Source organism: Desmodus rotundus, chromosome 6 (assembly GCF_022682495.2).
Source record: "Desmodus rotundus isolate HL8 chromosome 6, HLdesRot8A.1, whole genome shotgun sequence".
Classification (NCBI taxonomy): Eukaryota; Metazoa; Chordata; class Mammalia; order Chiroptera; family Phyllostomidae; genus Desmodus; species Desmodus rotundus.
Genome location: NC_071392.1, coordinates 43,988,282 through 44,010,639, shown reverse-complemented (window position 1 = coordinate 44,010,639; position 22,358 = coordinate 43,988,282). Strand labels below are relative to the sequence as shown.

Below are 22,358 nucleotides of genomic sequence, written 5' to 3'. Positions count from 1 at the left end.
TTCAACAACAAAACAACTTAATTTTTGATCAGTAGGGGATCGGGAATAGTAAAACAACTTAAAATAATGAATAGAGAAGAGAGAGAAAACATTTATAATTTGAAAAAAGATAAATTGATTTTGGGGGAGGTAGTTGTTCAATGGAACTAGAAGATACTTAAGAAGTCCTCTTGATGAGGTTTGATTTGATCAGTAGCAGCCGGTTTGATTTGTCAGCATTGTGATTGATACTTGCTGAAGAAGCAAAAATTTTTTTACAAGATTTCAAAATGAAAGGTAGTTTGTATGTATTTTTGTTGATTCAAACAACTTAGGATTTGTTAGAACTCATGTAAACAAAAATCAATTTAGAAATAGATAGCAAGTTGGTGAAAATAACCATAGTAAGTGACTTGATTACTTGGCAGTCAGTGTCTGAGACTGAGGAAGGACAGTGTGAGGAGCTCTCTTGGTCTGGGGATGAGGAGGGTAAAGTGTTTGTAGAAGCAGAAAGACTGGCTAGCAGGAGCTCAGTTGTGTGTTGCTGCATGTACACCACTTAGATCAGAGGTTGCCCACTATCCATGAGTCAGTCTAATCCACTGCTTGTTTAGTAAATAAAGTTTTGTTGGAATACAACCTGGCTCATTGATTTACATATTTGCCTCTCACAACAGCAAAGTTTGAGTAGATAGAGACTTTATGGACTGAAAATTCAAAAATAGATACTAGCTTATCCTTTATAGGCGAGAGAAGATTAAGTCTTAGGCCAATGTTTTCATTCATACTCATTTTGGATGGAAGTAAAAAACATACTTTTACCTTAATGTTATTTGAAAAGTTGAAAATGAATTAGTAGGAATTTAAAAATTAAAGCAATGATAATATTGGATTGTTTTTATTAATAAAATAGTATGTTGTTCTTGACAATCACTGTCCTAGACTATTTTGGTTTTAACTACTAAGGTGAAGAATAGTTTGCTTAGGGACAAACTGACCTAGAGCCTTTATTCTAACACTCTGACTAATGACAGTAAAAGACTTTTAAAGTGGTTATGTTATCCTTAATCAGAATAACTATTTGGGAATTTCTGAGCGTATACTCTTCTCCATTTGGCATCCAGTTAACTGAGAGTTGGGTGTTTAGTAAGGCAAATCAGGTTCTCTGGAAGGATGAAACGATTGAAGGTGGTGATAGGTACTAAGAAGTTACATTTTGTTTGTATAATTTCTGTTATATAATTCTGGTGATGGTGGTTAACAGACACTTCTGTTTAAAAATATGAATAGAGCGCTACCCTCGTTTCTCCTCTAGAAGGTGGCAGAGCAGCATCCCCAGCAGGCACAGAGATGCAGATCTTTGTGAAGATCCTGACTGGCAAGACCATCACCGTTGTGGTTGAGCTCAGTAACACCAGTGAGAATGTCAAAACTAAAATATGAGACAAAGAGGGCATCCTGTGTGACCAGCAGCATCTTGTTTTTGCTGGCAAATAGCTAGAGGATGGCCCCAATGTCTTAATTAGACTACAACATTCAGAAAGAGTCCACTTTGTGCTTGGTGGACTTTGCAGGGTGGCATATTGGAGCCCTCCCTTCGCCAGGCTGCTCAGAAGTGTGACTGCAACAAGATGATCTGCCGCAAGTGTTATGCCTGCCTGTACCCCTATGCTGTCAGTTGCTGCAAGAAGTGTGGGCACACCAGCTGCACACCAAGAAGGTTAAATAAGGCCCCTCCACCACCTTCTCAGCCCACAGTGTGGCCTTCTGCCTGACCCCCGTGGCCCTGAGACATCAATAAAGTTTCCCTTCCATTGACTGGAAAAAAGTAAACATAAGAAAATAATATATACACACACACACACAAACTTAAATTCATGAATTTTCGGGTGGTGGTTTTTATAATTACTAAGTACACCAGGAATTTTAAATGTTGATTTTATATTGTGGACTTTAAATACGAAGTTACTGTTCTTTTGCTGTGTACTGTTTTTGTTTTAATCTTGTCACTGACTCACAAGTGTTTCCCTTTATTTAGGAAGCTGAACAAGCAAGAACAGACTACTTCATTAGGACACTCTTACTTGAATTTCAGAATGTAAGTATTTTTCATTTAGAGGTAATTTCTAAGGATAATTTTTAAGAGAAGACAAATCGTATTTTATCTTACATAAGAGACTTAAGTTTTTTTACTTCTGTGCAATAATGAAGAAAATCAGAATGTAATGTTTCCTTAGTATCTTCAGCATTTAGTGTCTTCAGCTTCATGCTTATCAAATTAGATAATAATGTAGTTTAAATAGCATATAAATTTTTAAAATATATTTTATTGATTATGCTATTACAGTTGTCCCATTTCCCCCCCTTCACTCCACTCCATCCTGCCCCCCCCCACATTCTCCCCCTATAGTTCATGTCCATGGGTCATACTTATAAGTTCTTTAGCTTCTGCATTTCCTATACTATTCTTACCCTCCCCCTGTCTATTTTCTACCTACCATTTATGCCACTTATTCTCTGTACCTTTCCCCCCCTCTCCCTCCCACTCCCCTGTTGATAACCCTCCATGTGATCTCCATTTCTGTGGTTTGGTTCCTGTTCCAGTTGTTTGTTTAGTTTGCTTTTGTTTTGGTTTTAGGTGTGGTTGTTAATAACTGTGAGTTTGCTGTCATTTTTACTGTTCATATTTTTTATTTTCTTTTTCTTCGATAAGTCCCTTTAACATTTCATATAATAAGGGCTTGGTGATGATGAACTGCTTTAACTTGACCTTATCTGAGAAGCACTTTATCTGCCCTTCCATTCTAAATGATACCTTTGCTGGATACAGTAATCTTGGATGTAGGTCCTTGCCTTTCATGACTTAGAATACTTTTTTCCAGCCCCTTCTTGCCTGTAAGGTCTCTTTTGAGAAATCAGCTGACAGTCTTCTGGGAACTCCTTTGTAGGTAACTGTGTCCTTTTCCCTTGCTGCTTCTAAGATTCTCTCCTTCTGTTTCATCTTGGGTAATGTAATGATGATGTGCTTTGGTGTGTTCTTCCTTGGGTCCAGCTTCTTTGGGACTCTGAGCTTCCTAGACTTCCTGGAAGTCTATTTCCTTTGCCAGACTGGGGAAGTTCTCCTTCATTATTTGTTCAAATAAGTTTTCAGTATTTTGCTCTTCCTCTTCTTCTGGTACCCCTATAATTCAGATGTTGGAACGTTTCAAGATGTCCTGGAGGTTCCTAAGCCTCTCTTCATTTTTTTTGAATTCTTGTTTCTTCATTCTTTTCTGGTTGGATGTTTCTTCCTTCTGGTCCACACCGTTGATTTGAGTTCTCGTTTCCTTCGCATCACTATTGGTTCCCTGTACATTTTCCTTTGTTTCTCTTTTCAACCAATTCTGTGAGCTTCCTGATTACTGGTGTTTTGAATTGTGCATCTGATAGATTGGCTATCTCTTTATCGCTTAGTTGTATATTTTTCTGGAGCTTTGATCTGTTCTTTCATTTGGGCCATTTTTTGTTGTATTGGCACACCTGCTATGTAAAGGGGCGGAGCCTTAGGTGTTCACCAGGGCGAGGTGAAGCTCATTGCTGTACTGTGACACTGTATGTGGGGGAAGAGTCCGATAGGGAGCAATGGCTCTTGCTCCACTCTCTGCCAGGTTTCAGTCACTCCCTCCGCTACCCACAATCAAATTGGGCTCCTCTGGTGCTGATTCCAGAGTGGGTGGGTTTGTGCACACTCTAGGCCCCTGTGGGTCTCTCCAAGAAACTCTCCTGTGAGGCTGGGAGTTTCTCCTGCTGCTGCCTCAACCCCCATGGGTATTTTCAGTCAGAGGTTTGAGGCTTTATTTCCCCACGCTGGGACTCTGGGTTGCCTGGTCTATCCCCCGGTCCACCAGCTTCTGCCTCCCCGGCCAGCTGCAGTTTTGCCTGCCCAGCTCCACCGTCTGCCACCTGGCTGGGTCCTCCAGCTGCCACCTTGCCGAGAGTCCTGTCCGCCTGGCTTCTGGTCTCCACCCCTCCTACCGGTCTGGATGAATGTCTCTTCTTTATCTCCTTGGTTGTCGGACTTCCATACAGTTCTATTTTCTGTCAGTTCTGGTTGGTTTTTGTTTTTAAATTGTTGTCCTTCTTTTGGTTGTGCGAGGAGGCACAGTGAGTCTACCTACAGCTCTGTCTTGGCCGAAAGTCCCATAATATAAATTTTAACTTAGGACAGCTGTCACTAAATTAAATTTACTGTATTTGGAATAGTTGGTTTCTTTACTGCAAATATATTTCCTTTATTGGAATAGCAGATTATAGCATTGTTTAGATGATTATTATCCACTTCTGCAGTTTATAATATTTTAGAAGGGGACAGGCCACTGTCAAAGCTAAGACATTTAGATATATTGTTTTTAGTTGAAACATTTGATTTCAGTGTTTCAGAGCTATATAAAATGATAATTTGTCTAGGAAGAAATCAAAGAAAAATCTAATGGACTTTAGAGAATGCTTGTCTACCTCTTCCTCAATTTATCTATATTATCTTAATTTTCCTTACTTTTATTATCTGTAATGTAATTTGTCCACGAAGTTCATTATTCTTCCCCTTCAAGTGCATTTGTAAACATAGCTGCAACTTCTACCTTACTGTTTGCAAGAAGACATGGTTCCAGTACTTTTACTGCCCTCCTGACTTGACTAATAATCATGTCCCTTTATTGAGTCATTTATTGTACTTCGGTTGCTATTTCTTAACTTACAGTAATAATGATAGGTACCTTATTAAGTTTCATTAGTGTATCAGGCATTTCAAGTTTCCTAACTTTATTGCAGTCTAGATATTTTTATCTGCATTGCACATAGATGAAGATACAGAGTCTTTAAAGAAGTTAATTAGTTTACTTAAAGTTACTCCGTAAATGGCAGAAATAGAATTTAAATACAGTTTTAATCTGGATTCAAAGCAGGTACTGTTTCAGTTAAACACCTACAATAGCCTATCTCAAAGCATTTTGATAACACTGTTAACATTCTTAAAAATTATTGAAGATTCTAGGAGCTTTTATTTATGTGGGTTATATCTTTTGGTATTTACTATATTTGAAATTTAAAGCGAGACATTTTATTTTTTAAATTTATTTTCTTATTTTTATTGATTGTGCTATTACAGTTGTCCCAGTTTTTCCCCTTCGTCCCCCTCCACTCAGCACCTCCAGCAATCTCCCCTCCTTTGTTCATGTCCATGGGTCATACATATAAGTTCTTTGGCAACTCTATTTTCTATACTGTACTTTACATCCCCCTGCCTATTCTGTAACTACTAATTTGTATTCTTAATATTTTCACCTTTCCCATTATCCCAGGTCCCCTCCCCACTGACCACCATCCCAGTGTTCTTCATATCTATATTCTATTTCTGTTCTTCGTTTAGTTTGTTTTTCAGAATCAATTTTTGATAGTTACATATTTATTGCCATTTTAAAGTTCATCGTTTTGATCTTTTTCTTAAATAAGTCCCTCAACATTTCATATACTGATGGTTTGGTGATGATGAACTCCTTTAGCTTTGCCTTGTCTTGGAAGCACTTTATCTGCCCTCCAATTCTAAATGTTAGATTTTCTGGATAGAGTAATCTAGGTTGTAGGTCCTTGCTTTTCACCACTTTGAATACTTCTTGCCAATCCTTTTTAGCCCGAAAAGTGTCTGTTGAGAAATCAGCTGACAGTGTCATGGGAGCTCTTTTGTAGGTAATTATCTGCTTTTCTCTTGCCTTTAGATTCTCTCTTTATCTTTAACCATTGGCATTTTAATTATGACATGTCTTGGAGTGGGCCTCTGCATCTATCCTGTTTGGGACTCTCTGTGCTTCCTGGACTTCAAGTCTATTTCCTTCACCAAATTAGGGAAGTTTTCTTTCATTATTTTTTCAGATTTTCAATTTTCTTTCTCTTCTTCTGGCATCCCTATTCAAATGTTGGAATGCTTATAGTTGTCACAGCGGCTTCTTACACTGTCCTTGTTTTTCTGGATTCTTTTTTCTTCTTGTTGTTCTGATTGGTTGTTTTTGTTTTGCTTCCTTATGTTCCAGATCATTGATTTGATTCTCAGCTTCTTCCACTCTACTGTTGTTTCCCGGTAAATTGTTCTTTATTTCAAGTAGTGAATCCTTCATTTCTGACTGGATATTCTTTATACTTTTGGGGTCCTTACTAAGTTCCTTGACCAGTGTTTTGAACTCCACATCTGATAGATTGCTTATCTCCATTTTGTTTAGTTTTTTTTTTTTTTTAGTTTGGTTCTTTTCTTTCATTTGGGCCATGTTTTTTTGTCTCCTCCTTTAGGTAGCCTCCTTATGTTTGTTTCTATGTATTAGGGCTGCTGTGTCTCCCTGTATTGGTAGCATGGCCTAATGCAGTAGGTGTCCTGTAGGGTCTAGTGGCACAGTCTTCCTGTCCCTCAAGCTGGGTACTTGAGATGTGCCCCTTGTGTGGGCTGAGTACACCCTCCATTTGTAGTTGAACCTTGATTGCTGTTGGCAGGTTAGTGGGGGATTTACCCAGGCCAGTCAGCTGCAAGGACTGACTAGGATCACTGACCATCAATCTCCACCCTCTGGAGGATTAGCTGTGCAGTGCATCGTGGTGGTGCTCCAACATGGTTTGTAGCTGTCCACTGTGTGCACAGGCTTTGGGGTTTCCCACGTGGTGCAGGCCCAGTGTGTTTTGCCAGGGCCACCTTGCCTGGGCTATAAAGCAATCTGAGGTGGCCGGGCTTGTGCTGGGCTTAGAGATTCCCAGGTGAAGCCAAGCTGTGAATCTAGGCTGGCTGCTGCTAGTGCCGGGCCTGGGGCCACTTAGCAAGAGGTAGGGAGAGTGCTCACTGTTGCACGCTGTTGCTTGTCTGAGAGGATTTAGGAAGTTGTGAAGCATGAGCCAAGATCAGCCATTCATATGGAACAGCTACTGTTAATAGCTGTAAGTTTGGGGGGCCAGAGTCTTAAGGGATCTCCAGGGTGGGGCAAACTGTGATAGCTAGGTTGATGAAGTTTCAGATATGGCACCTGCCTGCTGGTTCTGTGGCTGAGAGTGAGAGGGTTCAAAAAAGGGACAATGGCTTCTGTCTGCCTTTCTGTCAGGGAGAAAACTGTCTCCCAGCTCTCTCCTTGATGCCAGACATTGCGATTCCCACCCCTGCATGCCACTGGTGCCTTTCATGCTACTACCCTGGTGCTAGAGCTCAGAGGAAGTGAGTCTGAGTAAGTCCATTTGTGGGTTCTTTAAGAGGAACTGCTTGGGACTCCAGAACTTTCTTCCACCTACTCAGTTCCCCCCCTGCTGGTTTTTTGCAGCCAGAAGTTTTGGGGAGTTATATTCTTGGCACTGGAACCCTGGGCTGGGGGCCTGATGTGGGGGGGGACTCTTCACTCCCAAGATATCCCTCCCGAACTTTTATCCATCATTGGTGGATATAAGACCTGCATGTTCCGAATCTCCGTCCCACCTACCTGTCTGGATAGATGTGGTTTCTTTAATTCCATAGTTGTCAGACTTCCATTCAACTTGATTTCTGACAGTTCTGGCTGATGGTTGTTCTATATTGTAGTTGTAATTTTGATGTGGTTGTGCGAGAAGGCGAGCCGTGTTTACCTATGCTGCCATCTTGACTGGAAGTCCAAGACATATTCTTTAAAAAACATGAATACACAAGCCCATGTTCCATTAGTTGTCAACGTGGTGGTATCATAAGTCATGTAGTGATGGGAAGACCCTGCTGTACATATATGAGAGAATAAAAGTAAAAAAGTCAAATTAATACCTTTTATTAGTAGTAAAATAGTTTAAAACTCATAGATCCCCTAAAAGTATTGGGGAATGGGGCTCCCCACTCCATACTGATCTGAAATAAGAGAAATGGGTTTGGGGTTGGACAGGTTCATTTCTAATTTTCCTTTTTCACTTTCAATATGATAATCTTCTAATTATAATAGATTATAACACAGTGCTTATGATATATTGTATATCCATTTAATACTGTAGAATAATTAAATAGTATATATAGTTTAATAGTTAAAGAGCATATTCTGAAGGTAGGACTTCTGAGGTCAGATCTGACATTTGTCACTTGTTATGAAGTGTTAGATAAGTTATTTGATCATTCTGTCTGTTTTCTTACCTATAAACTGAAGATAGTATTAATAGTACCTTCCTCGTGGCATTACATGGGGATTAAATAAATTCTTACATGTGAAGCCCTTAGATCAATACTAGGCATGCGATAATAAATGTGGACTATCATTTGGTTTTGTTGTTGTTGTTGTTTAAATGTAATACTGAATACCACATAACTATTCTTAGAAATGGCAGCAAAGCGAGATGCAGCTTTTGTTTTAAAATCTGCAAATGTATTTTCATAATTGCATTTTTGTTATTCTTGAAGGAATCTCGGAGGCTTTATCAGTTTCATTATGTGAACTGGCCAGACCATGATGTTCCCTCATCTTTTGATTCTATTCTGGATATGATAAGCTTAATGAGGAAATACCAGGAACATGAAGATGTGCCTATTTGTATCCATTGCAGGTACAAAAGTATTTTCCAGATTTTTAAATAGTTTGGAATATTGCTGGTGTTACAATATGAGTGATAGATATATCTTATTTTGAAACCTAATTTTTGGATTTCATTAGGTAGTTACATGTGTTTCCAAATCATAAAAACACCCTGAATCCTGAGGCAATTTTCATCTTTAAATTACAGTAGATGTTTTTTAAATAAGTGTTTATAAAGCTAGGCCTTTGAGAGAGGGTTTTCATTTTTTTAAGCCTCACCTAAGGACATGCTTATTGATTTTAGAGGTGAGCAGGGAGAAGAGGGAGAGAAACATTGATCGGTTGTGTTTTACACTTGCCAAACGGGGACTGAACCCAAAACCTAGGCGTGTTCCCTGACTGAGAACTGAACCCATGACCGTTTGGTTCTCAGGGTGACACTCCCAACTATCTGAACCACCCCAGCCAGGGCCATATCAGATTTTTAAAAAGACTTATATTCATAGTACTTCATAAAACTGCTCTTAATTTGCCTCTTTAAGTGACTTGGAGATTTACTGGCTTATTCAGTAGTTAAAAGATTTTTTTTACTGGGGATGGAACACTGAAGATAGTTTCTCCAGTCAATCTAGTTGTTATGCCTACATTAGTGAAGTGAAAGGGCTACTTTTTTATTTATTAGCCAGAAAAGGTATTGTTGATGGACTTGGGACAGTCAGTTAACAACTTGGTTAATTAAAAAATATTTTCCTGTAGTTATTTCAGTGGTTAGTTGTGCTTTTAATCAAGTAATTGATTAAAAAGAAAAAAAACCATATTTAATTGTAAAATTAAAAGATAAAGCAAATTCTTTGACTTCTTTACAATTTATTTGAAATTATAAACAACCGTTTAAAAATTCAGTGGCCAGTCTTATGGCAAAATCTTTGAACACATCTGTAATTATTTTTATAAGGATAGATATCTAAAAGTGGGATTTCTAAGTCAGAGGATGTGAAGGTTTTAATGCAAATTTATTTTTAAATTTAAATAAAGTTGATGTTAATGATATATAGTCCTACCACCACCATTTTGTGGGAGGACCTGTTTGCTTCAGAGTTACCCCAAGACTTTTTGTTTGTTTTAATGCCTATGATAGGCAGGCTTATTGGGGGTGGTCATTTATGCTTTTTTGTGTGAATTGCTTGCTTGTATACCCTGCCAGTTATTTTATAGTAGTAGTCATTTATCTCTTAATAACTATACATTATAGATTCTTTATATATTGAAGATACTAACTTTTAGTCATAGTTTTTATTCTGCTTCTTTCGCGATGTCTAAATTTTAAATTGTTTTGTAGTTAGAGGTGTGAATCTCTTTATGATTTCTGTCTATTGTGATAAGCTTGAAAGTCCTTCCCTAACACAGTAGTGCTTAAAGTTTGCCTGTATTTTTTAGCACTTTATAGTTTAACATTTTATTTTTAATCCATCTATAATTTTTTTATGATTAAGGTATGAGGTTAAGAATTCAATTTTTGCTCTCCATTGTTAGCTAACTCCCTGTGCCCTTTGTTTGAGTGTTCTAGTAAAACAGGGAAACCCTTCGATTGGAGAATCCACCATTATGTAATACACACTTAAATATACTGAGATCTGTTTCTGAACTTCTCTGTTTTGTTTTATTTGTCTAGTTCCCTGTGTCTATAATATTATACTTTTAACCATGAAGATATAAGTATGTATTATTTAGCTATAGTAATTCTTGACTATAAAATTCTAGAAATGTGTGAAATTGACATGTATCAGCGGTTTAAAAGGAGTATTATTGATCATTTTAAGAGCTTTTTAAAAATCATGCTAAGTTGCTTATACTGTACTTTATCAGGACTTTCTAGATTACAGGTTTAATAGAGTACTTCTAAATTTTTTAAATACACATTAAAATAATGCTCAACTTTTTTCTGCCTAAAAATTATTCTAGTGATGTCAGTAACATTTTTAATTACTCATGGTGACTCTCAATCCTGAGGTGCTTATTCCCTCCCTCTAACTGAGAATTGGTTATTCTAAAGTATTTTTGTAATGTTTTAAAATAAAAAACCTGTGGTATTTTATTTTACATTCTCTAGGTTCTATTAGTTCTTCAGAAGGTGAGGTGCATCAGTGATGTTTTGGTGAATCATTGCTGGTGTTCAGATCAGTCTCAGGGCTTGTAGCATTCTTCATCTTTCCTATACCTTTTGCAGATTGAAATAATGCACTGTTTTGTCTTTTATTCTCAAGCACCAGAACTGTGTTTAAACATTGAATAAATTTATCTCTGCCAGATATTTTGTTAGCTAGACAAGCTTTTCTGAGGTAGAATTAGACATCCAAAGTAAAGGTTCCTAGGTATTCTGTGAGTTGCTTACCATTGACAGTTCTTTAAATTTAATAAAAACAAAATGCAAATACTAATGTTATGGATGTTTGCCATGCACATACAGTACTTTAAGTACTATAATTAGAATTTTGTCAAATTTCTTAAGTGATATTTTTTGCTTCTAAATATTAATGTTTTTAATTTTTGTAGTTTTTTAATCATAAAAATCAAAACAAAATTTTAAAACTTTGTATTCATAGTGCAGGCTGTGGAAGAACAGGTGCCATTTGTGCCATAGATTATACGTGGAATTTACTAAAAGCTGGGGTAAGAATAATTTTTATATAACAGTATGTCCAATTTGTCTGTTAGGATTTTCAAATATAATAACCAATTTCCATAAACTTCAGCATGTGTTTTGTTGTACATGTTACTTTTTTAGAAGTAGATTTGCTATCAAATAATATGGGTTAGTGAAAAGGTATAAGTGATTCACATTACTTTGAGATAATAAACTGGGCAGCAAGGTAAACATGTCAACCATTTGTTCTAGGTGAATTAATACCTATTCTGCATTGGCTTTTACCAAATCCATTTCATAAATATTTTATGCCTAACTGGAAACATAGTATAGAGGTTAGGTATGCTGACTCTGTAGTAGAACTGCCCAAATTAATATTCTGGTTCTGTCATTTAGTAGCTGTGAGATCTTGGTCAAATTACTCAGTCTCATTGTGCCTCAACTCATCTGAAAGTGGGAATCATCATACTAATAATTCATAAAAATGAAATAAGTTAACCATTCTAAAGTTCTTTAGAATTATGTGTAGCATGTAGCAAGTGCTCAGTTCAGTGCTAGTTTTTATTACTATTGCTGCTATTACCACCACTACTGTTTTTAAAAAGATTGTTTGGTACTGCGGAGGATTTGAAAAAAACAGTCCTCCTTATTGTGTATGGATTCGGTCTGTTTGTTGGTTCTATAATATGTTCATTTCTTATGCATTGCAGAGAAGCTTTTAATCCCTTATAGCTTTAAGGTTCCTCTGAATATGTCAATCTATGTCTTGTGTAAAATAGGATTAATAAAATGTTTAGTTTCTTTTCCTTCTTTTCTCTGTTCTTTTCCCCCCTACCTTTCTGCCATTTTTTACTTTCGTTAGGGAATATTTAAATTTTAAACAGTTTCTTAAAAAGCCCAGAAATTAAATTTAATTTTTATGTTCCTCAAAACGGTAATCATTTCCTAATATTCACTGAAAAGTTTTAAGTGAATAAAATTCAAGTAGGATTCTATCACATGTTAACATAAAAGTCAGAGATTAAAATTGAGGTGGAAAGAGGCAATTAGATAAATGCCAGCAAGCAAAATAAACTCATCATTTCAGCAGTTGTATATTTTGAACATAATCCCCATTTGATTCAGTTTGGTTTACCATCGTCTTGGGCCTTAGGTTAGGACTTGATGTAAAAATCTTTTGATATAAAGACTCCCTAGCAAAAAATCTAGGAGTTTTCTTCACTCTTCTATCTTCTTTATCACTGAAAGTATTCATATTGATTCCCAGAGTATAATAGTTTTGCCTCAGAAATGTGCCTGAAATCTGTTTCTACCTTTCTATAGTTTTTATACTGCTTGAATGAACCTCTACCAGTTTCTCTTCTTTTCAGAATGCCGTCTTCCCTGCTACAAAAGTTGCCTGAATATCAAGTCTGTTCACTTCAGGGTGACCTATTGCAGTAGTTCTAATTACAGATGTACAAAAGAATTGTCTAGGGTAATCAGTCTCCAGCGATGTAGCAGAGATATCTGATTATTTTTACCTCTCTCAGCCTGTCTTTATGTAGCCAGCCCAGGAAACATTGGCCTGTAGAATGAATTTAAACTCTATTATGTTTATATCTATTATGTTTATATAGTCCTAAGACTGTTTTACTACTTTTCTGAACAATTATTCAAAGTTCATGTATTACATTGTTTGTTTTAGAAAATACCAGAGGAATTTAATGTATTTAATTTAATACAAGAAATGAGAACACAGAGGCATTCTGCAGTACAAACTAAGGTATAGTTTTTTATTTCACTTGCAAACTATATTTTTATAAATGCTTTTTAAAATGTTTCACCTTTATCATTTCATCTCTCTAATAGGAACAGTATGAACTTGTTCACCGAGCTATTGCCCAACTGTTTGAAAAACAGCTACAACTGTATGAAATTCATGGAGTCCAGAAAATTGCTGATGGAGTGGTACGTGTTCTTGGCCTGTTAATTTTCGAAAACTTTTACTTTTTACCTGGATGTAATATTTTAATTGTAATCTTGTGTTTAATCTAACATCACACTATCCGTGATAGTTCTTATTTTTATTTAACCTTGATTTTGTTAATTCCTTTCCTCCTCTTGTTTGAAACTCTCAATTAGGATGGTTATTTAATGACTCCAGTACAAGTTAAATCATATACTAAATAAAATACAGTTGGGAAAGTAGTTCTTAGGTCAAAAATCATGTAATTCTTTATTGTTTCAATTATAAATTACTTTTTAAAAAATTAGCTGCATTGTTCCATAAAAGGAAGAGTTTCCAAGCCTAAGGGAAGACTTAATGAGTTTATTTCAGCAAAGGCTGGGAGCCAAGCTTGGAAGCAAATCTCAGTGGATTAATAAAATGCTGCAGAGACTGGCAGTTTTGCCACTATTTTATACAGTACGATCAAAGAAGGTGTAAGGAAGGTGACATGAAATCCACTGGTGGTATCTTAAGGAGGCAGGAGAAAGTAAAGTGGGATAATCTCCAGGAATGGATAAAAAGCAAAATGGAGAGGAATATACTTCTTTTATATTGGTAGGTACACAATAGTTAACCTTTAATAAATGTAGTTAACAGAGGTATGCAGATAAAAAATAACAATAAGGGATGTTGGGGTTGTCTTGCCCCAATTAGCAGGGTGTTTATTATCTCTGGAGGTCTGGAGAAGGGATCATTGTGACATTTTAAGTGTGTTATCCTAGACACACAAAAACAATGTGTAAGACTTGCTCAGGATAAAGATTAATCTATCACGTAGGCGTAGGACCTGACTTCCCATTATAACTTCTTCAAGTCAGGAATTTTTATGATCAAAACATCTGGTATTGTTACCTTCCCTTAATGAGTTTGTTAGGCCTGCCAGTTGTCCCCTGATCTTGTCTGGTCTGCCAGGTAGCCAGCCCCTTGTTCCTTCACAGTTGTCTGTCCTCTTCCTGTCACTGCCACATAAGTAACTGTAAATCGATTTGGCATGAATTTTATTTTGTTCTGGCCATGGTGATGTAGTTATTTTGTACATGCTTTTTAATTAGGTAGAAGTATAGGGCCACAATTAAGTCCCCTTTTGGCATGGTTTAGTTTAATGTCATTTTAGCTTTAAAGGATCTTATGGGAGAGAGGGTAGGATCAAGATGACAGAGGGGGAGTTGGGAAATGGATGAAAAAGGTGAAGGGGATTAAAAAGTACAGACTGCCAGTTACAGATTATGTCATGGGGATATAATGTACAGCATAGGGAATATAATCAATAATACTGTAATAAATGTGTGGTGACATGGTTTTAGAGTTATTATGGTAATCACTTTGTAAGGTATGTAAATGTCTAATATTGTATTGTATACCTGAAACTAATGTGTGTCAAGTATAATTTAAAGCTAAATTTTAGGAAAAAAGGTTTTATTGGATATTCAAACTTAAGAACTGATAAAAATGTATATTGTTATATTCTCCTTTCTGCCTGTGTTTTTTGACTAATTCTCTTATTTCCTTTGTATGTATAATAACCTTGTCCTTGAAGACATTGGGCTATTTTATTAAAATTTCTTTATATCTTTATCACTGTACCTAAGACAACTATCACATTATAAACCACCTTAGCTCCAATAATTGAAGTAGAATGAGGAAGTGAGTTGCAAAATTTATAACCCTTGGGGTTTTTTTTTTTTTTTTTTACATGGTTTTGGCAATTTCCCAGACAATTTGCTTGAAATTTGTTGGTTTTACAAAGGAAAGATTTGTTCGAATGCTGATTTCAGTGTGTTAAGACAAACATTGATCCATGAGTTTTAGGGACTGTGTATTTCCTTTATTAGCCAAGTGACAATTTCACATTTTTAAGGTTTATTTATGTGAACTCATTCTTACTTCCTTTGTTATCATAGGTGTGATTGTGCAACTATGCCTCAAACATTGCCATTACTTTTTCCCTTTATTTTAATTAAAGCTTGTTATAACCTATGCTGAATGTAGCCAAATTTTTATAATACAGAATAGAATGCTAATATATTATTGTGTATAATCTTACTTAAATTGAGATTTATTTAATATTTCAAAAAGCAAAGGAGGCTATATAGTTTTCTTTAAACTTTAATTGAAAAATATACCTGTTTTTTTCCATAAATGCAACATTAACTTTAAAGTTTTTGTACTTCAGGAATATAGTTTTTTAAAAACAAAAATCATTTTATTTATGTTTTAGAGCAAGGGGAAGGGAGGGAGAAAGAGAAGGAGAGAAACACCAATGTGAGATGGAAACTAGGGACCAAACCTGCAACCCAGGCACGTGCCTTGACTGAGAATTAAACCAGTGACCTTTTGCTTTGCTTTGATTTGCTTTGCCCAACCGAGCCAAAACTGATCAGGGCCAGAAATATAGATGTTTTAAACTCTGATTTCCTTAGTATATAGAAGTGAAAAATATTCTAAGCATTACATATTTAATCATAGAGAGAATTATTTTCAATTTTTTAAAGATATAATCTGCATATGATATTATTAGTTTCAGGTATATAACATAATGATTCAATATTTTTATATACTGTGAAATGATCACCAAATAAGTCTAGTAAACATCTATTTCCACACATAGTGGTAATTTTTTTCTCCAGTGATGAGAACTTTTAAGATTTACTCTCATTGGAACTATCAAATATACAATACAGTAACATTAACTATTGTCACCAAGTGCACATTACATCCCATGACTGACTTTAATAGCAGCGAGTTTTCACCTTTTAACCCTGTCACCCATTTTTGCCTACCTCCCACCCCTGCCTCTGGCTGTCACTAATCTCTTCTCTATATCTTTGAGTTTGGTTTTGCCTTTATGTTTTTAGATTCCACATATAAGTGAGGACTTAATAGTATTTGTCTTTCTCTTAACTTACTTCACTCAGTATTAATGCTGTCCATGTTGTTGCAAACAGCAAGATTGCCCTTTTTATGGCTGAATAGTATTCCAATGTATGTATAGAGCTCACATACTTGATCTAATCATCCAGTGATAAATACATAGGTTGCTTCTGTGCCTTGGCTATTATAGATGAGGATGCAGTGAACATGAGAGTGCATATATCTCTTTGAGTTAGTGTCTCTTTGGGTAAATACAAAGAAGTGGAGTTGCCAGATCATATGTAGATCCATTTTGAATTTTTTGAGGATCCTCCAGTACTGTTTTCCACAGTGGTTGCAGCAATCTGCATTCCCTCCAATAGTGCACAAGGGCTCCCTTTGCTCCACATCCTTTCTACCACTGTATATTTATTTTCATTAATAACCATTCTGTTGTAACTAGTCACATTGTAGTTTAGATCTACAATTTCCACATGAATAGTGATGTTGAGCACCTTTTCATGTGCCTGTCGGCCATCTGTATGTCTTTAGGAAAATGTCTCTAGAGCCTCTGCCCATTTTTAAGTTGGATTTTTCTTTCTTTATTTATTATTTTATTTTATTTTTTTTATTTTATTATTTTATTTTTTTATTTTTATTTTTTTGGTTTTGAGTTGTATAAGTTTATATATTCTGGATATTAATTCCTTATGAGATACATGATATGAAAATGTTTTCTCCCATTAGTAGGCTGCCTTTTCATTTTGTTGATACTTCCCTTTGTTGTACAGATGATTTTTAGTTTACTGTGTTCCCACTATAGGTTGTTTCTGTCTCGTCGGTCAGTCAGAGGTTTACCAATGGCTAAGGAATACAAAAAAAATCACAAGTACATAAGGATACACACACTAAATGTCTGCTAACTGAATTTAAAATGTTAAACCTCTGTCCTTGCATTTTGTTAAGCTGACATAGTGACTGCTGAGTTTTCCATTTGGACAAGATGGGGTTTTTCTATTCTGCATAAGGTAAAAACAACTTTGTATAGAATCCATTCTGAAGAAGCTATATCTGATGAGAATAAACATTTTTTTACCTAAGGTTGTGTGTGTACCATAATGTCTCGTGCTATGATTTCCTCTTAAGAAATCTTGTTGTTTGGGTACTTTTAAGTATAGGTGACTTATTAGAGCATGTTTATATATAATTGGAGACTATGAACCCCAATTAGAGCAAGTGTGGAGTCTAAAAAAATGGGGGAAGTTATCTTAAAACTGTGTGCTTACATAAAATTATTTGAAATAATGTTTACTTACCTTTCTGAACCTGTGCTATAAAAGTCATGAATCTCTGTTTATTTCTCTGACAACATAGAGTCAAATTTTTTTAAACAAGTTCTATGTTCCAGAAATATTTTTATAGAAATTTTAGTTTGAAATGCTAGTCAGCAGTTTAAGACTCTATAATAAATGCATGGTATTTACTAAGAGGTATTTATAATTAAGTGACTTTCCTGAATAGGAGATCTAAAGAGAGAGTTTATTCTGACGTCTGGTACTATATTACTTGTGACTTAGAGACGTCTCAGTAAGCAAACTACCTGTGAAGTATATACACCCATGCTCTCCTACCTTGTATAGAAAACACACCAGTGTCAGTTACCAACACCAGGAGTTTCAATTCTAGAATGATTGTGTAATAGCAACAATAGTTTGTGTTACACATTTTAGATGTGATACTAAATTCTAAATATTTTTCCCTCAAATAATGTTCTTCAAGGGGTTGACTGTGGGGGCGGGGCTAGGGAGAGCAACAGGGGAAAAGGCGGGACAACTGTAACTGAACAACAATTAAAAAAATAATGTTAAATTTTAAGGCACCCTGTTTTAATATTTATTTTATTGTGCAGCTGATGGTTATCCTTAAATATTTGATAATTAGGTTTTGATTTTTGCTTTTATGGCTTTTGCTACAGTTATATGGGAAATAGTAACACATAAAATAACTTTTGCTAATGGGTAAAGGTTGTCAGCAGTTTAAAAATAATAACTTTAGCAAGCTCTCTTTGAAGCAGGAGAATACATTAGAACCTAATCTCCAGTGGGCTAATTTCTAAAATTCCTTTCAACTTTGAAAGCTGTAGATTCTTTCTTTTTTTAATACATATTTATTGATTATGCTATTACAGTTGTCCCATTTCCCCCCCTTCACTCCACTCCATCCTGCCCACCCCCTCCCTCCCACATTTCCCCCCTATAGTTCATGTCCATGGGTTATTCTTATAAGTTCTTTGGCTTATGCATTTCCTATACTATTCTTACCCTCCCCCTGTCTATTTTCTAACTACCATTTATGCTACTTATTCTCTGTACCTTTCCCCCCTCTCTCCCCCTCCCACTCCCCTGTTGATAACCCTCCATGTGATCTCTATTTCTGTGGTTCTGTTCCTGTTCCAGTTGTTTGCTTAGTTTTCTTTTATTTTTGTTTTAGGTGTGATTGTTAATAACTGTGAGTTTGGTGTCATTTTGACTGTTCCTATTTTTGATCTTCTTTTTCTTAGGTAACTCCCTTTAACATTTCATATAATAAGGGCTTGGTGATGATGAGAACTGCTTTAACTTGACCTTATCTGAGAAGCAGTTTATCTGCCCGTCCATTCTAAATGAAAGCTTTGTTGGGTAGAGTAATCCTGGATATAAGTCCTTGCCTTTCATGACTTGGAATACTTCTTGCCAGCCCCTTCTTGCCTGTAAGGTCTCTTTGGAGAAACCAGCTGACAATCATCTGGGAACTCCTTTGTAGGTAAACTGTGTCCTTTTCCCTTGCTGCTTCTAAGATTCTCTCCTTCTCTTTAATCTTGGGTAATGTAATTATGATGTGCCTTGGTGTGCTCCTCCTTGGGTCCAGCTTCTTTGGGACTGTCTGAGCTTCTTGGACTTCCTGGAAGTCTATTTCCTTTGCCAGATTAGGGAAGTTCTCCTTCATTATTTGTTCAAATAAGTTTTCAATTTTTTGTTTTTCTTCTCCTTCTGGCACCCCTGTAATTCAGATGTTGGAACGTTTCAAGATGTCCTGGAGGTTCCTAAGCCTCTCATTTTTTTTGAATTCTTGTTTCTTCATTCTTTTCTAGTTGGATGTTTTCTTCTTCCTTCTGGTCCACACCGTTGATTTGAGTTCTCGTTTCCTTCGCATCACTATTGGTTCCCTGTACATTTTCCTTTGTTTCACTTAGCATAGCCTTCATTTTTTCATCTAATTTGTGGCCAGATTAAACCAATTCTGTGAGCTTCCTGATTACCAGTGTTTTGAACTGTGCATCTGATAGGTTGGCTATCTCTTCGTCACTTAGTTGTTTTTTTTCTGGAGCTTTGATCTGTTCTTTCATTTGGGCCATTTTTTTTGTCTTGGCGTGCCTGTTATGTAAAGGGGCAGAGCCTTAGGTGTTCAGCGGGGCAGGGTAATGCTGGTCGCTGTGTTGTGATACTGTATGTGGGGGAGAGGGAGCAATGGTGCTTGCTCCACTCTGCAGGATTTCAGTCACTGCAGGATTTCACACACCGTCAAACTGGGCCCCTTTGGTGCTGATTCCCGAATGGGTGGGTTTGTGCACGCTCTAGGCCCCTGTGGGTCTCTCCAAGGAACTCTCCTGTGAGGCTGGGAGTTTCTCCCGCCTCCGTTTCAACCCCCATGGGTGTTTTCAATCAGAGGTTTGAGACTTTATTTCCCCACCTTGGAGCCCTGGGTTGCGTGGTCTGCTTCACTCCCCCACCATTCCTCCCGGTTTATCTATGCGCGAATGTGGGCCGCAGGGTCTGCTAGCTGCCCTGCCTGCCCCATTCCACAGTCCGCCACCTTGCTTGGTCCACCAGCTGCCGCCTTGCTGTGAGTCCTGTCCAGCCCTCCTACCGGTCCAGATGAATGTTTCTTGTTTATCTCCTTGGTTGTCGGACTTCCATACAGTTTGATTTTCTGTCAGTTCTGGTTGTTTTTAGTTTTTAAATTGTTGTTGTCCTTCTTTTGGTTGTGTGCCGAGGTGCAGTGTGTCTACCTATGCCTCCATCTCGGCCGGAAAAAAGTTGGAGATTATTTCAATTGGTAACAAAAGCAGCTAAAGACAGCTATCTGTGATCTGTCCAGAAAAAGTCCAACCATTGTTAATAAAACCAGAATGGTTTACGCAATATTGGTGTAACCTAGCAGCCAAGGAGAGTGGACTGGAATGCACGCAGGTGGACAATGACGACTTCACTGTACACATCAGTGGGGGCAGTAGGCGCTGTTGAGTGAGCAAGTGTACTGTGTGGCCATTGCTTTCAACGTGATTGATTGAGTACAACAGTGAATCTGCTTCAAATTTTGTGCTAAGCTTGAACATTCATCCTCAGAAACTATTCAGGTGATTCAGAAGGCTACAGCTATGAGCAACTGGTTATTGGCAGCTTCGTCATGACAATGTGCCCATTCATGCATTGCGTCTTGTGCAGAGCATTTTGGAGAAACATCAAATCACCCAGGTGATTCAGTCCCCCTACAGCGCGGATTTGGTACCCTGTGACTTCTGACTTTTCCCAAAACTAAAATCACCTTTGGAAGGGAAGAGATTTCAGACCGTTGATGAGATTCAGGAGAATACAAGGGGGCAGCTGATGGCAATTGGAAGAACTGCATGAGGTCCCACACTGTCTACTTTGAAGGGGACTGAGGCATCATTGTCCTATGTACAGTGTTTTTTTCATCTTCTATCTTCTTCAATAAATGTCTCTTTTTCATAGTACATGGCTGGATACCATCTGGACAGACCTCGTATACTTTAGGACAAATGTGGGGACAAAAACTATAGTCAATTTAAGAGTCAGAAGACATGAGTACAGTAAATCTTACAGTAGGTAAAAACTAGGAGTCCAAGAAAAACACTGTTTTCTGTTCTGAAGTCCAGTGACTAGGATGTTGTGTTCTTGCTGGGTAGGCAGGCAGGCCATGGCTCCCTCTGCATTTCTACATTAATTCCTTTCATCAGATAAAATTCAACATGCTCAGAAAGACTTCCTTCATAAATTCCTCTTCCTTTTTTGTTCTTTCTGTTTATGGCTCTACCACTGTCTTATTCACCCAGAATGAGGAATCCTTCGTGACAGACACCTTCTTTCCTTTGTCACATGTAGTCATTTGCTGTTAAATGCTCTACTTTTTGTTGTTCCCTTCCCACCTTTTCCCCCTCTCATCCTCTTGTTATTTTTGTCAAAGTCTTACCTATCTCTCCATGCCATTCAACATGCCACCTTAATATTCCCACCTATAACATCTCCTTTCTCTGATTTGGTAGCTTTGTAGTAGTGATTTTACGACTTTTTGGTTTTATTATTAACCTTTTACTTTTTTGTTTGGTGATATATCAGACGATGCACTTCTTGAAGTTAAGTACTGTTTCCTTTACATTTTTGTATCCTCTCCATTGCTTACTCTTCAGTGCATTTCACTTGTGGATCCGCAATGTCTTGGCTATTTTTTCAAAATCCAAAATGCTTTGAAAACCTAAAATTGTGTTTCTGTGTGTGTGTGTGTGTGTGTCTGTGTGTTTAGTATTATGCTCATTTTTCAGCAAAACATGACTTGACATGAGATGAGGCTGCTATTTATGTTGTACTATAAAAAATAGCTGTTTTTGTAGGTTAAAAACAGGTCTATAGTAGCAGTTTTCCATGCAGTCTTAATCTTTATTTAACCTACTTAATGTGAATATTTACAGATTTTGGTACAAAAATATTAGTGGATGTTGTGGGGATACTTAATAGGGCAATAAATCATTACTATGTCAAATGTATCTTTATTATGCAAGTCTCTAAATTCTCATGACATCTGAGGATCTAAAAGTGTGGTGACCAAATGTCCCGATTTACCTGAGGCAATGCTCATTTATACTTTTTGTTTAGATATAATAGTTAATAGTGCTCCCCCTTTCATTCTCAAGAGCCCAGAATTGAATGATAAATTACGTGTTAACCCTACTTTAATAGATATTCCTGCAACATATGCCTTTGTTATGGTAGGTGGGTTTAATTAAGAATGAGAATGTTTAGTCTCGTCATATAACTTTTGTTCCGGTCAGAGTAAGATGCACAGTAAGATGCATAAAACTCTTCTAATACATGTGATTATATATTAGGAGATAGGGTAACCTAAAAATTGATGGAAAGTTGAGATCTCTGTTTTCTTTAGTGGGGGGAATTTATTAAAAAGCACTGTGAAGAAACAGTTATAAAGACAAAGAGGCTGCCAAGATGGATATGGTAGAAGTGCCTTTTGATTAAAAAAAAAAAAAGTAACTACAGTTTTAGAGTTCCTTAAGTGATCATAGTATATGCAAAAATTC

The 22,358-nt window shown here is 36.7% G+C and overlaps 1 protein-coding gene across 1 annotated transcript in view; it reads left to right on the top strand.

Moving 5' to 3' along the window:
- PTPN12 (protein tyrosine phosphatase non-receptor type 12) overlaps positions 1-22,358 on the top strand; it is a 91,378-nt gene that overhangs the window by 50,686 nt on the left and 18,334 nt on the right. The window contains exons 7-11 of the mRNA XM_024558930.3: positions 2,018-2,077; positions 8,393-8,535; positions 11,108-11,174; positions 12,836-12,913; positions 13,000-13,098. Of these exons, the coding sequence (XP_024414698.2) occupies positions 2,018-2,077; positions 8,393-8,535; positions 11,108-11,174; positions 12,836-12,913; positions 13,000-13,098 (447 nt within the window). The remainder of the gene's footprint in view (positions 1-2,017; positions 2,078-8,392; positions 8,536-11,107; positions 11,175-12,835; positions 12,914-12,999; positions 13,099-22,358) is intronic.